This window comes from Bos mutus, chromosome 4 (assembly GCF_027580195.1).
Source record: "Bos mutus isolate GX-2022 chromosome 4, NWIPB_WYAK_1.1, whole genome shotgun sequence".
Lineage (NCBI taxonomy): Eukaryota > Metazoa > Chordata > Mammalia > Artiodactyla > Bovidae > Bos > Bos mutus.
The window spans coordinates 20,891,524-20,911,256 of NC_091620.1; the positions used below are offsets into that span (position 1 = coordinate 20,891,524).

The window sequence follows — 19,733 nt, forward strand, 5'->3', positions numbered from 1 at the left end:
TAATCTGTGGTCCCTGAGCTTTTTGACTATATATTAAAAGATCAGTAAACAAACAGGAAATATCTAAAAGGTATAAGAGATCTCACTGAATCTCATGTGCAACAGTGGTAATAGGATAGACCAGGTGAACTATGCACTCAAATCTAAGAGGAAGTTGTATCATTTTAGTACACATCACTGATTATGAAGTTTTGACTCAAATTTATAATCCATTTCTAGAAGTGCTTGTTTGTTGATATGAGCCAAAACACACATATTGAACATATGCACAGTTTGTGGAGCACTACATTATATTAATTAGCCAGTGTTCGTCATCTCCAGCCTGATGGAAAGAGAGAGAAAGAGCTAAGATCCCAAGTCTTTAAATCCTTGACCTTCCCAAGAGGTATTTTCCCTTAGCAGCATTCCTTCAAGTGTCCAACTTTGGACAACTATGTTCAGAGTGAATCATTCAATAACCAAAGGCAAGCAGAATAGTGACTGAAGATACAGAGGGCTCAAAACACAACACACACACACACACACACACGTGTACACACGCACACCTATAAGTCTATTCAAGGAGGAATCAGGAAAGTTCCTGATTTATAGCTTGGTGCTTATAAAAAATCGAACTCTGACTTCCTCACTGTTTCATTTTCGCCTTGAGGAGTCAAGGTATTCTCAGTTAAGCTCAAGATCCCAGCTAAGAATTTTACTTCATGCCTGTTTGCCCTTGGATATAGGCAGGTGTCAGATACTTGGTGATCTCAGAATTACGTTAACTTAGATTCAGAAGATAACACAAGTTGCACCTCTACATTCTAACTGCTAAACAAAAGGTAAGATATTAAATAAAGGATACTAGACAGAAAACTTCTTGAGGGCAAGGAGTTACCCTTGTATGACCCAATTCAACCCCCTCAATCTCTTGTGCACAGTTGTGTCACAAAAGAAATCAATAAGTGAACTTTGGGGAATTTTAAACGTGGTTCATTAGAGCAGATTTATAAATAAATCATTCTTCAGTGTGAATGAATCGCTTCCATATAGTTCTTTGCCCATATACCTACCTACTATCTTCTATTGAGTTCACATGTGCTCATTTTATCTGCCGTGGTGTTTGAGGTCAGAGAGCAGGTCTCCACTGTCACACCTGTCAAGGGGTCTAGCATAACCTTGAGCAAAGAATAAGCGCTTGACTCATGCCAACTGATATATGATCGTCAAACATAGTGATGGCAGGTGTCCTCTGTCCTACAGCAGGCCTGGCCAAGTGGGACCCAGCAGATCCTGCTTCCCCCGGCGTGGCAACAGCTGACCGGCGTGGCCACGCACACTTCGGTGCAGCACGCAACTGTGATTCCTGAGACCATGGCCGGCACCCAGCAGCTGGCCGACTGGAGGTGAGCAAGGCGCAGGCAGGGCTGGGATGGGAGGCACGTCCACTGCTGACCCAGAGGGCGGCCAGGCTGGCCAGTACCAGACTCCCCTGCTTTGTAGAGGGCTTTTTAAATTAAAAAGAGTAGCATGTGGCCTACCTGGGTTCGATCCTTGGTTTGGGAAGATCCCCTGGAGGAGGACATGGCAACCCATTCCAGTATTCTTGCCTGGAGAATCCCATGGCCAGAGGAGCCTGGCGGGCTACGGTTCATGGGGTCGCAAAGAGTCAGACACTATTGAGCAACTAAGCACCTGAGCACACCATGTGGCCTAAAACTGCAGTGTAATGAGAGGTTGTTTTTAAATAAATGTATAATGGAGAAGGAAATGGCAACCCACTCCAGTACTCTTGCCTAGAGAATTCCGTGGACAGAGGAACCTGCTGGGCTGCTGTCCATGGGGTCGCACAGAGTCGGATCCGACTGAAGCAACTTAGCATGCATGCATGCACTGGAGAAGGGAATGGCAACCCACTCCAGTATTCTTTCCAGGAGAATCCCTGGGACAGAGGAACTTGGTGAGCTGCCGTTTATGGTGCTGCACAGAGTCAGACACAACTGCAGCGACTTAGCAGCAGCAGCAGCATACCAGGACACCAGAAAACCAGCTTGGTTACTTTAGGATCTGTTGTCATTTTGAACTCCAAATTCAGTTCCATTATCTGATCACCAGTGTGATTTACCAGACTTGGCTTGGGATGATTTTTGGTTGTTTCTTTGCAGAAGAGATCCAGGGGCTCCTTAGCAATTCCAGGAAGTGTTCTCGAGGTGTTTTCACACGTGAGCACGCTGGAGTCACATCCAACCTCCTGGGGGAAAGCTTGACAGAAAGGGGTTTATTTGGACTGGTAAACTCTGCTCTGTTTGCTGAGTGTGTCTCTTCAGTTGATGCTCATATCTTTGAGATCAAAGTACACTTTCCACAGAGCCCAGAGACATCCAGCTGACAGCCACAAGCACACCACAACCCCTGCATCTGTTTCCAGAACCTTCCATGCCATCTTGCTCACCAACTTCATCACTAACATGTGGCTCTGTTGTTTTTATGGCCACTTTCCACTTTTCCTTATACCTGCCACCTATTCCATCCCACGGAGAAGGCAATGGCACCCCACTCCAGCACTCTTGCCTGGAAAATCCCATGGATGGAGGAGCCTGGTGGGCTGCAGTCCATGGGGCACTAAGGGTCAGACACGACTGAGTGACTTCACTTTCACTTTTCACTTTCATGCACTGGAGAAGGAAATGGCAACCCACTCCAGTGTTCTTGCCTGGAGAATTCCAGGGACGGAGGAGCCTGGTGGGCTGCCGTCTCTGGGGTTGCACAGAGTCGGACACGACTGAAGCGACTTAGCAGCAGCAGCAGCATGCCATCCCAATACCACCCTCAGTGCCCACCTTCACCAGTGCAGAGCCAAATGGCAGTCCCCCAAGTTGGCCCCAACTTCTCATGGCCCTCTGGGCTGTCTTTCTTTCAGCCGAAGCATCAGGGTAGGACACACCCTTCACCCTCTGACAGTCCTCAAACCAGCCATAGAACCTCCCGACAATTCTTTTTCTGTCCCGTAAAGCTGCTGTGAGTGAAGAGCTCTGATGAAAGGCAAAGAGACAGGCCCCCAGTCCAGCCTCAACTGCAGCGTCCTCTGTCCTGCCATTTAGTTTTCTACTTACTAATTTACTAATTCTAATTTAGTAGAAAGAAGAGAGGAACGGAGGCCATTTATCACAATCCCGTTCACTTTCCACTGACAACACCACCCCCCACATCCACCGCCTCTCATTGGAAGCACTTTCAAGCCAGGTAAACTGGGCTCATTTCTGGCCCTGCGTGACCTGGGAAAGTTACTAAACCTCAGTTCTTCAGTAAAGTAGGGACAGTAATGCCTATCATCGGATTGTTGGGAGGTTTAAATTTAAGATAAAAGACAAAGCACTTGACTGGATTTAACATGTACCATGCAGCGCCAGGCTTCCCTGGTGGCTCAGTGGGTAAAGGATCCGCCTGCAATGCCGGAGACCTGGGTTTGATCCGTGATTCGAGAAGATCCCCTGGAGGAAGGAATGGCTGCCCACTCCAGTGTTCTTGCCTGGAGAATCCCACAGACAGAGAAGCCTGGCGGGTTATAGTCCATGGGGTCGCAGAGTTGGACACGACTGAGTGAATAACATTTCACTTCATTCCAGCGCCTGATCCATGACAGGCAGCAATAAATCTGTTATCTGCCCTTCCCCCGTTCACAGCATGAACGCTCAGCAAGACCACCTTCCCTCTCCAGCTCATTAGCAGCAGCAACCAAGTGGAAAGCTGTTTGACCACTTGTTTTTTTCCTTACCCCTTTTTCTCCCAGAAGACCACACATATGCTGTACTTCCATTTTCCTTTGTCTCTCAGCATTTACAGCTTATTTAATTTCAGAGATACTGACATTCTTAACTCATTCATGCACATCTTCTTATCTCTCATCCCTCCTCATCTCTTACCTGGTTACCACAGGAGAGACCTAAAGCCAACAGTTTCTTTTCAGTCTCTTCTCCATTTCATATGTAGCCCAGAGAACATCTGGAATCATGGCTAGTGCTAGACCTATGTCAAAGGGAAAAATGCCATGTCTGTAGAAGAAATAGCAACAAAGTAAAGGAGCTATAACATCAGTTTTTAAAGTTCACTTAAATGTCCAAAAGCCTATCAGGATCTCTACAAAAGTGTCTCCCTACTTCTTTTCTTTGTGTTCAACTTTTTTCCTAAATTTCATAATATTTTAAAAATTCCTATGAACTCTCCTATAGCTCTTCATTTTACCATGTATTAAATGGGTTTTTCGGAGAAGGCGATGGCACCCCACTCCAGTACTCTAGCCTGGAAAATCCCATGGACAGAGGAGCCTGGTGGGCTACAGTCCATGGGGTCGCTAAGAGTCAGACACGACTGAGCGACTTCACTTTCACTTTTCACTTTCATACATTGGAGAAGGAAAGGGCTTCTGGATGGAAACCCACTCCAGTGTTCTTACCTGGAGAATCCCAGGGATAAGGGAGCCGGGTGGGCTGCTGTCTGTGGGGTCACACAGAGTTGGACACGACTGAAGTGACTTAGCAGCAGCAGCAGCAAATGGGTTTTTATGGGCAACTCTCTAAATTCATCATCACTCTTAATATTTCTGTGGGAATAAGCCTAACAGCACCATACAACCCAGATCTCACATAACCCATTTTCAGGATTATGGCTACAAATATTTCTATCAACATGTGTCTGTTACTAATTTTCACTTAGTACCAAACTCTATACATGTCTAGTCAACCTTCAGTTAATCTAATTGTTCATTCAGAAAGCATGTAACTCACTGATCAGCTGTTACATTCCTGAACATTGTGCTAACTGCTGAGAGAATTCTAAAGAATGTTAGCACTTCCTAATGCCAGAAAGACATACCTCCCAGACTTCAAAGTTTGTTTTTCACATAACTGATATTCTCATTTACAAAACGGTATTACTAAGATATCCTGCCTACCTCACAGAGTGGAACAACCCATTGAAGGCGCTTTTTAAATTATAAAATAAAATACATAGCCCAGTTAGCTATTTAGGGTCTTGAAGAGCAGAAGGGAATATTTATTTCCTCTCCCCAGAACTTAAGCTGAGTCCGCCTACTTGGCATTCTCCCCACTTGAAATGTGCCCTTTCTCACTCACGAACAAATTGTGTCCACGCCACTGAAACATTCCTACACCAGAGACACTCAATGAAGTCACCTGGGAAGGCTCATCTCTTCAACAACTCTCCCCTCGGTGTGAGGACTACCTTTTGATTTTAATTTGACTTTGAATGGGCGAGAGGGAACTTTATCTTCTAAAGGAGCTCTGTTTCTATTAAACCATCAAAGAATCTGTTTTCCTGTCTCCCTTTCAGGAACACGCATGCTCATGGCAGCCATTACAATCCCATCATGCAGCAGCCTGCGTTGTTGACTGGTCATGTGACCCTTCCAGCAGCTCAACCCTTAAATGTGGGCGTGGCCCACGTGATGCGGCAGCAACCTACCAGCACCACCTCTTCCCGGAAGAATAAGCAACACCAGTCCTCTGCGAGGTAGGTGTGTAAGAAGTGTTAGAGAAAGAAAACTTCAAGGAGATTGGAAGTTAAAGATCTGGATCCCTGGAATGGGATTTTGAAGGAGGCACGCATCTTGAGGTCTATGTGAGTGCTGGCCCTACCAGCACCCTAGGGTGGGGCCCTCAGACCACAGTGTTCCGTGTTCCCGTCTTGAGTGATTCTCTCCCCTTCCACTTATCTAGAAAACACTCAGACTGCCCTCTGAAGATGCATTTTTGAAACCATAACTTTTTTTTAGAAGTAGTAGAGAAATGTGTTTTATTTGAGTCTAATGTCAGAAATTTAACTGATTCAGCTATTTGCTAAAATATAAGCAGTAACTTTGGTTAATCATAGACACTACCAGGAGAACAATGATCTTTCCCATTTCCTCTAAATCCAGTTTCATCTCCATGAACTCTTAAAAAAAAATTAAGACTGACCAAAGGCCATGTCCTTTTGTTCGTTTTATATGGTATTTTGGAAAAGGTAAAACTATAGAGTGTGTAGATTGAAGGTTGCTGGGAAAGATTAAAGGCAGGAGGAGAAAAAGACAGAGGTTGAGATGGTTGGGTGACAGTCACTGACTCAATGGACATGAATTTGAACAAGCTCTGGGAGATAGTGAAGAACAGGGAAACCTGGTGTGCTGCAGTCCATGGGTCACAAAGAGTCAGATACAACTGAGCAACTGAACAGCAACAAAACTATAGAGACAGATCAGATCAGGAGCTGCTAAGGACTAGAGGGAACTTTTCAAGGTGATGACAAATTTCTGTATCTGCATTGTGATGGGAATTACATGACTGTACATTTGTCAAAACTCATCAAACAATTCAAAGGGGTGTCTGACACTGTATGTAAATGATACCTCAATATACCTTACTTAAAAAAATAGAGATTTCCTAACAAACAAAAAAATCGAGATCAAAATTGTATGGCTGTAAAATTGTTCCTACATCTCTCTCCAGTGGCTTGGCGGTCCCTAATTGTTTATTTGGAATAGGTTAATCAAGAGAAGTCAAGTAATACATGAAATGTCTAGTGAATTTTTTAAACGTCCTTGGATAGCAAGATGCCAGAAATTAGATCTGCCTCTTTTCATTTGAAAACTAATCCAAGAGCTGACTTCCTGAAGTTGTCATCCTTCCTGAACAAGATTCTTATTTGGTTGTTTCTGACAGCTTAGGGAAATTCATGTCAGATCAGTGGCAGGCTTCCAGAATGCTTTTGTTTGACAGCTCTGTGATAGAATACCCATGTCTGTGTTAGATTGGGTGGCCCCAGAGGCCCCTGTCTCAGTGCTCACTCTGGCCAGGTAGGGGCAAGAAGAACCCTTAGCCTCTGACCTGTTGGTAAGTCCCTCTTTGTGGCCTTCTTACCACCCAGCTGGCTTTAGAAGGCTCACCGCCAGTGCATTTCAAGATCAGTGGGACTATGGTGAAAATTATGGGTTTGCCTATTTTTAAGACCAATGCCTTAGGCAAAACAATTGGAAAAACCAGAAGGCTCTCCCCTTTGGCAGGCAGTACGATCAGGCATAGTTTTCTTTAAAAATGCCAAGTAGACATATTTTAACTGCTCGAGTAGTGAAAACTTAATCTCAAAATTGTACCATGTTAGTAATAACAAATATAAAGTTCTATGGTAAGTACAGATAATAGAACAATTTTATCAGTGAAACTTCTTATTAGGAGCCCCCCAAAAGGAACAAGCAACATGTGATACCGACTAAATAGAAAATTAAATAGACCTACCTTTATGGAATTATTTTCATCTAATTACCTTCCCTTTAGCTAGAAGGTGCTAGAATCTCTAAGGACATATCACACTCTTAAGTTTCATTATAGGCTGGCTTTGGTCTCATTGTATAGATACAACCAAGGTCATCAACAGTTGATGGGGAGGGGAAAGGTAAGGTCTTCTTTCTCTAAAGTTACCAGAAACTACATTGGCTTTTTGATAAGTTAATTTCTAGTTGATCAAAATCAAGAGTTACAGGTCCCTTAAGCATACATTTTCGTTTTGCATTTTTCCTGGTTTTTCATTACGATTGAAACAGACTGGTAAGCTTCCTGTGAGGCTCATGTGTCAAAATCCAGGATTTTCTTTGGGTTTGTTTCTGGTTGCACTGTGAGGCATGTGGAATCTTAGTTCCCCAACCGTGGATTGAACCCATGTGCCCTGCATTAGAAGGCAGAGTCTTAACCACTAGACCGCTCATTAAGTCCCCAGAAAAATTAATTTTTGAAAAATTATACCCGCACAGATACTTTTATAGTTATGTCCTTTTCCCAGAGGAGGAAGGAGGCAAAGCTACACTTTAACCTTAGATCTTTTAGCTCCAGGAAGTCTTAGGAAATGAGTGTGGTCATTGAATCAGTGGTAAACCAGCCGTGAGCAAGGAAATGAAAGCTTTATGTGCAAATATCTTTTCTTCCACCTCCCTCCAAAACAAGACCTAACTCAGTACACTGGGGAGGATGACGAGATTGAACTTACATAGTTGGGCTTTGACCCTGAAGGCAGGGGGCTGCGTTGGGGCAGACACCCCTGAAATCTGCCCCCACCGCAAGACCGGCCCAGTCCTTGGGCATGGTCCTCTGTCCTCTCCTGAGAGCCCTGGCTACCCACTTTGTCCCTCAGCGGGTAGAGCCCAGAGAAGCCAGGATGCTGCCCTATCTGTGTAGCAATTGAAAGAAAGTCCCACAGGCCACCGCCTCTGCAGTCTGGTTAAGCCCGAGTGTGCTGGTCTCTCTCCGATTTATGGAGAGCTTACGATGAATGGTGTCGGATTCGTGATCTCCAAAGAAGATATAACTTCAGGACCAGGGACCAGGCTTGAGCACTCAAGAGCTTTCATATAGCAGAGTTTTATTAAAGTATAAAAAATGGACAGAGAAAGCTTCTGACACAAACATCAGAAGGGGGAGGAGGAGTGGCCCCCATGCTAGTTTTGGCAAGCTGTTTTCTGTCTGTTAGAAAGCTATTAATCAGATAGAGACCCCTCAAGCCTGAGGGAGTTTCACCAGGCCCCTCTCCCACAATATGCATTTTTGAGATAGGATGGCAGGAGGTGTGTCATCCCCAGCCATAAAACAATTGATATGAATACTGGTTGGTTGAGCTGTTATCAGCCAAAAGTTAGTCTTAGGTGGAACCATTTTGAAGAAAGGCAAATTCCAAAGCAAACACATAGTTTCATTAACATAGCTTAAGAAAAACACTTCCATAAGAAAAATGCGTTGGTTAGCGCAAGGTTTGAGAAAAGTTTAAGTTCAGGTGGAACTAGGTGTTGTCATGGCAACACAGAATTTTAAGAGAAAAAATTCTGACACTTGTGGTTTATTTCCTCCTGCCGCTTAAGGGAGAGAGAGAGAAATGTCTGACACTTGCAGCCTGTTTCCTCCGTTTATAGACCCTTGGCCTTCCTGCCTGTGATCCTCTCAATTTGGCCATGCTGGTGTTTCTAGACAGTTGGGCTTCTTGCAAGGACCTGGCGGCCCTGACCTTCTCCATGAGTGTGGTGTGGCTTTGTCGTTCCAGAAACGTCTCCACCTGTGAGGTGTCCTCCTCTCAGGCCGTCAGCTCCCCGCAGCGGTCCAAGCGCGTCAAGGAGAACACGCCTCCGCGCTGCGCCCTGGTGCACAGCAGCCCCGCCTGCAGCTCGTCCGTCACGTGCGGCTGGGGTGACGGGGCCTCCAGCACCACCAGGGAGCGGCAGCGGCAGACGATTGTCATCCCCGACACCCCCAGCCCCACGGTCAGCGTCATCACCATCAGCAGTGACACGGACGAGGAGGAGGAGCAGAAGCACGCCCCCACCAGGTGAGGCCGTGATGCCTTCAGACACCAGGAAGGAGCAGAGTCGGGGTGCACAGTGCATGGCCGGCTCACCCAGAGATAGTCGGTGGTGGGCCTGGACCACTTCCCCGTCATCCAAAGTGATGATCCATCCTTCTCTCCTGGCCCCTGAATCCTGGCCTTGCCATGTCCTGGAGCCCTAAAGTGACTTCAGGGGATCGTCCAATAGATTTGGGCTTCTCAGGTGGCTCAGATGGTAAAGAAGCCGCCTGCAAAGCAGAAGACCTCCATTCGATCCCTGGGTTGGGAAGAGCCCCTGGAGAAGGGAATGGCAACCCACTCCAGTATTCTTGCCTAGAGAATCCCCATGGACAGAGGAGCCTCGTGGGCTACAGTCCATGGGGTTGCAAAGAGTTGGACATAACTGAATGACGCTTCACTTTCTACTTTTCAAACAGATTTCTATAATTATTGAAAGCCCAAAATAATTTTGAGTCAATTTGGTCTTAAAAAATAGTTATAGGCCCTCTACATTTGGGGGACGTGAGACCATGAAAGTCAGGCACACAGTGCCGTTGTATTTCAGCCCTCATAAGCTAAAAAAATCTCTGCCTCGGGCTATTGAACGTATTCCCAGTTGGTCAGGCTGTTTCTCAAACATTGCCTCGGTGCTCAGAATTTGAGGTAATTGTCCAACTAATCAGAAATTTCCCTGTGTCTGATTAACCCAGTCTTTCAAACTGCCACGTGGCCTTTTACCCAGAGAACATTACTGTTTATTCCCAAAGTAGTAAGAACTCATTTCACTCGCTGTATGCTTCTGGGGGAGAGGGAAGAAATATTTATTATATTTGCAAGACTGTTAAGCCTGGTGCCAGAGCCTCTTTCCTATACTTGCCAGCCAGACTGAAACAGAGTTTGGTGTAAGTTTGAGCTGTCTAATGGTCCCCTGGAACTTTTCCCTCCAAACAGTTGGTCCTCTGGCCCTTAGCATCCCTGGGCCTCGGGACCTTGTAGATCTGAAATCTCACAACCCCAACCTGCTGGCTCTTCCCATTGGGACCCAGGACTCGGGAAGGGAGGCCTGCCAGTCAGAGCACATCCTGTGACCCAATGTGAAGATAACATTCACATTTAGGCCCAAATTATTAATTCCTAATTGGATACAATGTCACTGATTATAATCACAAATCCTTTTGATTAGATAATAAATTCTTACCTTTGAAATCATTGCGCGATGTACAGATAGACTGATTAAAACATTATCACTACAACTATTCCTAGCTGCATGGGGTATTCCCTTCCCACCTTTATAATGAGCTCAGCATCTTTTCTTTTCATGAGAAGGCTTGTGTAGCGCTCATTCCAGTGTCCTCTTTAATGGCCTAGCTCAGTTCAGTGTGTCTCAGAGAAGCATGTGATGGAGCATTTCTGTCCTAGCATTGGGTCAGGTGGCAGAGGGGCCGAGGAGCTGAGGGCTGGGGTGTAGTGCCTCCCTCCCAGCCTGCCTGTTCCAGAGCTGGCCTCAGTTTCCTTTGGAGACTCAGTTTCCTTTGTTTCCTTAGGAGAACAGTCCCAAGCTGAGTCCATGGCCCGTGCCCCCCAGTCACTTCCCAAAGGGAAAGGCTCCTCCCAGCCACAGCCTGGGCCCTGGCCTGGAGCAGTGTGCCCACACATCTGTGGCATCAGGCATAAGAAGGACAGGCAACCTCACAGGGCCCTTTGCCACAAGTGGAAAAAGGCAATTTTAAAATCTGACAGTTGACTAGATTGGAATATCATTTTAACATTTGAATTGACACGGAATCTCAACATATGTGCTCAGGAGAGAACCGAATAGTGGATCTGAGGGGAAGGAGGATGAGCAAACCATCTCTCCACCCATCATGCCGCTGCCAGGGCCGAGAGCACAGAGCAAGCCGGAAGTACAGGCTGCCTCTGCAGCAGCCCCAGGGCCCAGAAAGAACAGAACGGAAGCATGTGGCAGCATGGGAGGACCTTGGTGTCGATGAGTCACGACTTAGGGGAGGGCAGGGAAGGGGCCGATGGGCAGGTGCGAGTGTGACAACCAGAGATAGTGAGTGACAGTGGACTGCTGAGTACCGGAGATTCATAACATGGAAGATGCAGGCCTGCCTCCTGCCCAGGGTAACAAGATGCACAGAGACATTCCGTCAAACATGGGAGGCTGCAGTCTGAGGCCAGAGCGAAACCCAGAAAGGTGTCACCTGTCCACAGGTGTGATGGGAAGCTCACAGAATGAGAAAATAGTGTTTTCCAGAGAGATCAAATAACTGTTGCCTTGAAGAAACATTTGAGGACCCAGGAAGGTAGGAGAGGGTATTGGAACCTGAGGAGGATAAAACAGAAACCGGTAGCTATTTTATTTATAGAGAAACCATCATGTAATGTGACCACATTAATGTGACTGCATTTTGTAATGAGGAAAAAGATAGGGAGAAATACAAGTACTCATTCTTAGAAATCAGACTATCATAAAATTTAACAGGGTAAATATTTATTGGCCCCACTGGTAAGATATTATGCTCGGAACCGCAGGTGCTGCATAAATAAGGTAGACAGTCTCTGTCCTCAGGAGGTTTGCAGGGTAATAAGCAAGATAAGACACGTACAAATCTTCATAATACAAAACAGGTTACCAGGCCCCTAAAAACTAGCAGAGAACTGTAGGGATTCAAAGGGGGAATAGCTTGAGGAAATAGGGGAGAGGGGGCTTTTCAAGGTCAGTGGTCCTGATATGCTTAGACAATGGGTAGAGGAGGTGAGACTGCAAATTCCAGTGAGATAAGTGGTGGGCAGAGCCTCACAGGTGGGCAGAGCCTTAGGTGGGCAGAGGGGATCAAGAACAGGTGGGGTTCGCTGATAAGAGAAAGTGGGAGGTCAGGACAAAAGGGATTTCAGCATGGAAAGGGGGATTTGGGGGGAATCTCCCCTTAGGTAGGCGTGGCCAGCTTTCCAAGGAGATGCTGAGGAGCTCCCAAGAAAGCATCAGTTCTGGGAGAACAAGGATGGGACATGCCCCCAGGGCAGGCCACTGGGGAGCCGCCTGGTTGCCCTCGGACTGGAAGCTTCTCTACCCGTCAGGGCTCCAGTGTGAACCGTGGACGCGTCCCTCCTTGACCCTCACCGTCCTCATTCCCAAACCTAATTTCTCCCAGCTGTGAGCAACTTGATTCTGCTCTTCTGTGTTCTGACCTCATTTCCTATTTGCGGCTCAGCCCCAGTACTAGCCCTGTAACCCTGCCTCAAATGCCGATGGCTTCCCCTCAGCCTCATCACAGCCTCTGGAGAGTTGAAGGAGGGGGGTTGGGGGTTCCTGTGATGCTCACAGGGATGGTGAGCATGGGATCACGTGGCAGCGACTTTTAAAGCTGACCTAAGACAAGTAGTCCTTGGTAGCTCAGTGGTAAAGAATCCACCTGCCAATGCAGGAGACGAGGGAGATGCAGGTTCGATCCCTGGGCCAGGAAGATCCCCTAGAGGAGGAAATGGCAACCCACTCCAGTGTTCTTGCCTGGGAAATGACATGGACAGATGAGCCTGGTGGGCTACAGTCCATGGGGTCGAAAAGAGTCAGACATGAGTTAGCCACTGAGCACAAAAGCGCAAGCGTGTCAGTAAATCTCCAGGACCAGGTGACATTGTCTAGAATTTTCAGGGGAATGCCAAGGCAAAATTCTCGTTCCCGACCCCCAGCATGTGGGACTGTTAGCTGCCAGAGCAGATGGACACTCGACAGCTCCTGCTTATAAGAAGGACTCCAGAGTGTGAGGGGCAGGCTGGGGGCGAGTGAACCAGACAGGAAGGGTGTTATAACAGACATCCCCCAGGAGTTTTCACCTGCACTGTCTCTGCATCATTTGATGAGATGACACAAGGCTGGTAGTTGTAGTCCCATTTAATAGATGAAGAAACTGAGGTCTGAGAAAAATAAGTGACCCAGACTGGCAAAGGTTCCAAGTAGCAGAATTGGGATTCAGGTTTTGTGACAGTGAGAAAATGGTAATCTTAATTACTGGCAAAAATAATTTATTTCTCCTTAGTCATTAATTCAACACATTATAAATTATGTCCTCAGCCTCCTCTGACCATAACCATGCCCACACCCATGGTCTCACCTGCTGTGTGCAGGGCACCAGGCCAGGGCAGTGGGGAGTCCAGGGCATGTTCACTGAGCCCTGACTCAGGCCAGGCATTGGTTGAGTGCAGCTGCTCTAGCAGCAGGCCAGGCAGAATTCACCTGTTCTCATTTCTTTGAGAAGGTTTGAAAAAGCGAGGAGGCCAGGCAAGACCCAGTAGCCTCCTCTTTTTCCATGTTGGATGAGGGGGCTCTGTGGTCATGGCTAGAGTTGTTTGTGTAAAGATAGAAAACAGATATATTTTTTGGATTCCCCAGGATTAGGTAGTAGAACCAGAATTACTTTAAATACACATAAATGATTTTGATGAGAGGAACAGCTGACTCTCTGCATGTGCTGAATAAGCCATGTTTTCTCCCTTGAAATTCCCTTGGAGAAAGTTTATGGGTGCCCGTCTTATTATTCAGACCTTTCTGCCAACCTTGTCTTGTGCTGAAGCTGTCTTTTAGGGGCCATGGGGCTACATCATACAGGCTTCCAGAGTGTGTGACCAGAGTGGCTCATTTCAGCTGATCCACTAGAAATCATTTTGCCTGGTCTCCATTATTCATTCATTTATCTGCTCATTCAATTATCTATTTCTGGTAGACGGGGTTCATTTACCAAGGTCATCAGGGCACCACTGTATCCTGCATCACTTTGCAAGTGATGCTGAGTGTTACAGCTAATCTGACCAAAATGTGAACTTCCCTAGGAGATTGATTCATCATTATCCCTAAGGATTTTAGGGGTCATTCTGAAACTGTTTATCCCCCAAAAGTGTGACACCACCCCCCCAATGTTCTTTTTGACACTAAATTGAAAATCCAGATAAATTACTATAGAAAAGTCACAGTCAGGAAGCTGATGTGCTGCTGCCCAAAAGACGGCCTGAAGAATTAACATCCAGTTAACGGGGGAAAGCGCACACACCCACTCAGGCCAACTTCGTGCTGTGCTGGTGGCATCAGAGCCAGGCTTGAGGAAAGAAGCAAAGGAACCCAGCACGCAGTGTCATTTGGAGGGCTTGTTATTTTGCGGTGTTAAGTTAAATCCAGTGAACCAGTTTCCATCACCTGACTCTTCCCGGGAGAGGTGAGTTTTGAGGAGAGTACCCCGTGGCTCCTCTTTCCTGGGCTTCATTCAGAACACCCCAGTGGTTAAGGGCTGCACTTTATGAAAAGACTGCATCTTGAAGAGAAGATACTGCACCCGGCTGTCCCCAGCTGCCAGTCCTACACTTCCCCGTGTTACAAAGCCGTTGCTGACGTGTAGCGACGACCTGCTGTCCTGCCTGCCTTCCACAGGGCAGAGGGAGGAGGGCCGGAGCGGCTTGGAAAGCACGGGGCAGAGCCATGCCCGGGGGACGGACCCAGCGTGATCAGGAGAGGCCTGCAGGCATGTGGAAGGCGGGGGCAGAGTGAACACCGGCTACTATGCGTGATGCCTGGGGACCAGGGCCACCCCTGGCTCCTTCCAGACCCCGTTTCAGATTTCTCCAGAAGGTAGTCAAGTTTAAAGTGATCATAATGGTGACGTGTATATGCATATCTTGGGGCTTCCCAGGTGGCGCTAATGGTAAAGAACCCACCTGTTGGTGCAGGAGACATAAGAGATGTGGGTTTTGATCCCTGGGTCAGAAAGATCGATCCCCTGGAGAAGGAAATGGCAACCCACTCCAGTATTCTTACCTGGAGAATCCCACAGAGGAGCCTGGCAAGGTACAGTCCATATTGAGAAATATATATATATATATATATATATATGGATAATGTAACTCAAATGGAATGTATGCACCAAATTTAAAATGTAGAGGTTTTTTTTTTTTGGTCCTCAGTCATTTCAGTCACTCAGTCATGTCCGACTCTTTGCGACCCCATGGACTGCACACCAGGCTTCCCTGTCTATCACCAGCTCCCAGGGCTTACTCAAACTTATGTCCATCAAGTCAGTGATGCCATCCAACCATCTCATCCTCTGTCATCCCCTTCTCCTCCTGCCTTCAATCTTTCCCAGCATCAGGTTCTTTTCCAGTGAGGCAGTTCTTCACATCAGGTGGCCAAACTATTGGAGTTTCAGCTTCAGCATCAATCCTTCCAGTGAATATTCAGGACTGATTTCCTTTAGGATTGACTGGTTGGATCTCCTTGCTGTCCAAGGGACTCTCAAGAATCCTCTCCAACACCACAGTTCAAAAGCATCAATTCTTCAGTGCTCAGCTTTCTTTAAATCGAAGGCCATGTGATACATTGGAAGGAGCATGCTGGCCTGGTGGCATTGGACCCCAGCCCCTCCACTCACGTGACAGGCTAGTCAAAGGCTGTTGGCCATTTCTTTCTGGTTGGGTAGAAAGGGAGTGGGAACAGCACAGTGAACAGTTCACACCCCCATGCAGGTGGCCGGGCCAGCAGCTGTCATCTCCATCAGCTGGGGCAGCTGTCCCTGTGAACAATCCCACGTCCCATGCCACTGTCGCCGACTCGGCCCCTGGTGGAACCTGAAGGAGGACTCTGAGTTGCCTTACATTCTCAGTGCTCATGGGTAGGAGGAGCTGTGTAGCTGGTGATGAAGAGGGAGTGCAGGCTCCGGATAACCCAACAGAAAAAAAAAAAAAAAAAGAAACCAAATTTAAAAGTGGGCTAAGGATTTGGACAGAGTTTACTTAAAAGAAGATGTACCAGCAGCCATATGAAGAGTGCTCAGCCTCACTCATAATCAGGGAAATGCGAAGCAAAACCATGGTGTGGTATCACCTCACACATGGCAGGATGGCTGTTACCAAAAAGACAAAAGCTGATCATTGTTGATGGAGGAAGTGGAGACATTGGAACTCTTGGACACTGCTGGTGGGAATATAAGTTGGTGCAGCTATTATGGAAAACAGTATGTAGGTTCCTCACAAAAATTAAAAATAGGGACTTCTCAGGTAGTCCAGTGGTTAAGACTCCATGCTTCCAATGCAGGAGGTGCAGGCTCGATCCCTGGTCAGAGAAGTAAGATCCCACGTTCTGTGGGGCACAACCAAAAAGTGAAAAATAGAACTGCCATGTGATCTAGCAGGCCCACTTCTGAGTGTTTATCCAAAAGAATTAAAATTAGAACCTCAAAGAGATACCTACACTCCCATGTTGACTGCAGCATCAGTCACAGTAGCCAAGATGTAGAAGCAGCCTAAGTGTCCATCAGATGAATGGATAAAAAAAGGTGACCTGTGCAGACAGTGGGATGCTGTTCAGCCTTAAAAAGAAGGAAAATGTGCAGTATGCGACCTCATACATGAGCTATGTAAAATAGTCTAATTCACAAAATCAAAGAATTAAATCTCGGTTGTCAGGGGCTGTGAGTAGGGGGACATGGGCAGTCACTAATCAACAGGCATAAATCTCAGTTACAATGAATAAGCTTCAGAGGTCTGCTATATAGCGTCACTGATACCGTATTGTATACTTAAAATTTTAAGAAAGTAGATCTCATGTTGCATATTCTTACCACAATAAAATATAAAGTTTTAAATAAACTAAGACCACACTCAGTCACAAAAAGAAAAAGGAGCAGAAGAAGAATGCTCACGCTTGGTTCCAGCCCAGCTCTGTCCCCAACCAGCTATGTGACCTTGAACATCCAAGTGACCTAAAGCACCCAACATTTTCCTGTTCTCAAAATGGAAGTTATAATTTTCTCCACCTCATAGTCTGGCTGTGAGGATTCAAGGGGATAAAACATGTAAAGGATTTTGAATAGTAGTTGTGCATTCAGTAAACATTATCTATATTCAGTAATCAATGTCATTTCACATATAGTGTTGATTATGGCATGGAAAGTTCATTGGTGGAGATGAGTTTTGACTCTGGTCTTGCAGGATGGAATTGACCGGCAAATGGAAATCAGAAGCATATTCCAGGTAGGGTCCTACAGAGAAGGGGTCGCAGAATGTGTCTGATTCTCCAGCCATGTGTTCTCCACTGGGGCTGATTTCTTTGCTTCTTAGCTCCTTGTTTCATCACTTGAAAATGATGAAAATCGTCTACTGCCATGACAACACAGTGCAGTCGTGAGCTCTGGCAGCTTTGTTCTTTATTCAGAAGTGATGTTCTGTCGAGGCCATTTAAGCAAGGATTTCTCATTCTGCTCTTGTCACTGTCTCACTTCCATTAACCAGTTTGTAATGGGATTGATAAGCTATCAATAATAATTAGACAGTGTCGTGGGATGAATCCCAGCAGAATCGACATGTAGGAGCTAAAAGAATCCGTAGTCATCGTGTCAAATGCGTGCTCATTTTTAAATTGACTCATTTAACAGCTTCCCTTTTGTTCTTTAATCTGCATAGTACATCAAGTAGAGCACAGAGATTCTAACAATAGAAGATATTAGAAACAGAGCTATCAAATTAATTCACCTCTTCCAAACCTGTCACATGTAAACCCAAAAACGTAGGTATATCAGCATCAGACTGTGTTGTACCTGTCTGCTCGTCAGGCATGGGGACTTCCAGCTCCAAAAAAAGGGAGGAATCCCTGAAGAGCTCAGAGGTTTTATCCCACACTCCTGATAGATATCAAGAAAATGACACGCAGAATTCCTCTACCCTTTTGGTGGAAAGACTCACCACTTGTTAGTTCTGAGGGGTCATCTAGATCAGCTGTCGGCTTTATAAGACTCTTGCCAGAAAGCCATCCTCTTGTGACAGGAAGCTCACTGGTTCACAAATTGGCCCACTGTATGTTCAGATAATTCCAGTTGTCAGAAAATTCTTAACTCGTATTGAGCTGAAGCTTCTCTGCAATTTCTAAACTTGAGTAAAGAATTCCAAGTATGTCCACCTTGAATTCGGTTACAGCTTGACCAGAATTAGTGGGGGTGGGGTGTGTGTGTGTTTAATTTGCCCGTTTTCTATTTGTGTGTTAGTCCCTCAGTCGTGTCTGACTCTTTGTGACCACATGAACTGTAGCCTTCCAGGCTCATCTGTCCATGGGATTCTCCAGGCAAGAATACTGGAATGGGTGGCCATTTCCTTCTCCAGTGGATCTTCCTGACCAGGGATCAAACCCATGTCTCCTGCATTGGAGGCAGATTCTTTGCCGTCCGAGCCACCGCAGAAGCCCTATTTAATAAACTACTCAGAACCTAAGGAGGATGGTAGTCAGCAGGGATTGCCTTGGTCTGGGTCTCCGTGAAAAATACACTTACTAAAAGGATTTATTTTCTCTCCAAATTAGTAAAGCAAATCCTCTTTTAAATGTCTTTAATAATAAATATTCAGGGGACCACAACTGGCTCCTTTAATGCCACTCTCCCTAACAGTTTCATAGCAGGTTAGAGCTGGAGGGACATCCAGGGTCACCCCAGTATATCCAGGCCACTGCCCAAGGTCACACCAATGACATGGACAGCCGCGCCAGGCCCAGAGCGCCAGCTCTGAGGACACATTTGGCAACAGCCAGCCTCTGTCCTTCACGTGGGGTCCACCACCCACAGTCTGCGCACCTGCAGCAGAACGTTTCTGCGTTCAGTGAGGTGACCAGATGAGTCACTGTGTGTGTGTCATTTAATCAGGCGGAACTGGCTGTGACCGAGGCTGAGAGTGAAGGGCGGGGCAGGCAAGCCGCACGCTCTCAGTCTCCCAGCGCTGACCCTGGTCCTGGGAGCATTTTGTGATGGTGCCAGGAGTTGGGGGTTAGAGCTGGGGGCGTTTCCTGTAATAACATCTTATTACACTACAGACTGCTCCCAGGCCCGCCCCACCCCCCCACAGAGAGCAGCTGTAGCTTCTCTCACCAGTTCCTTTTTTTTTGTAAGGCAGCTCTCCTTCCTCCCAGTGTGTTGTGGGTTAGTCACTCAGTCGTGTCCAACTCTTTGCCTCCCCCTGGACTGTAGCCCATCAGGCTCTTCTGTCCATGGATTTTCCAGGCAAGAATACTGGAGTGGGTTGCCATTGCCTCCTCCAGGGGATCTTTCCAACCCAGGATCGAACCCAAGTCTCCTGTTTCTCCTGCGTTGCAGGCGGATTCTTTACTGCTGAGCCATCAGGAAAGCCCCAGTGGTCCATCCCATTTCCACAGCTTTCCAGAACTCTTGTTGCTCTCAGATTTCTTGTCCCTGCTGTGCAGGCTTGGGGATCTTTCCCCGGTGCCCCACTTTGTAGTTCTGCCACATCTGAGTCATTCATCCCCACCTACCCTGTGAGTCCCATTTGCTTTCTTGTCCCTGAATAAGCAAATGGACTTTAAAACTTGAGAGATAATTTGAGTACCGTAGAGTTCACCCATTTAAAGTATA

General features: G+C 46.6%; 1 protein-coding gene across 1 annotated transcript in view; it reads left to right on the plus strand.

The window, feature by feature from the left end:
- HIPK2 (homeodomain interacting protein kinase 2) overlaps nt 1–19,733 on the plus strand; it is a 199,524-nt gene that overhangs the window by 160,310 nt on the left and 19,481 nt on the right. The window contains 3 exon segments of the mRNA XM_070369190.1: nt 1,243–1,385; nt 5,329–5,508; nt 9,058–9,339. Of these exon segments, the coding sequence (XP_070225291.1) occupies nt 1,243–1,385; nt 5,329–5,508; nt 9,058–9,339 (605 nt within the window).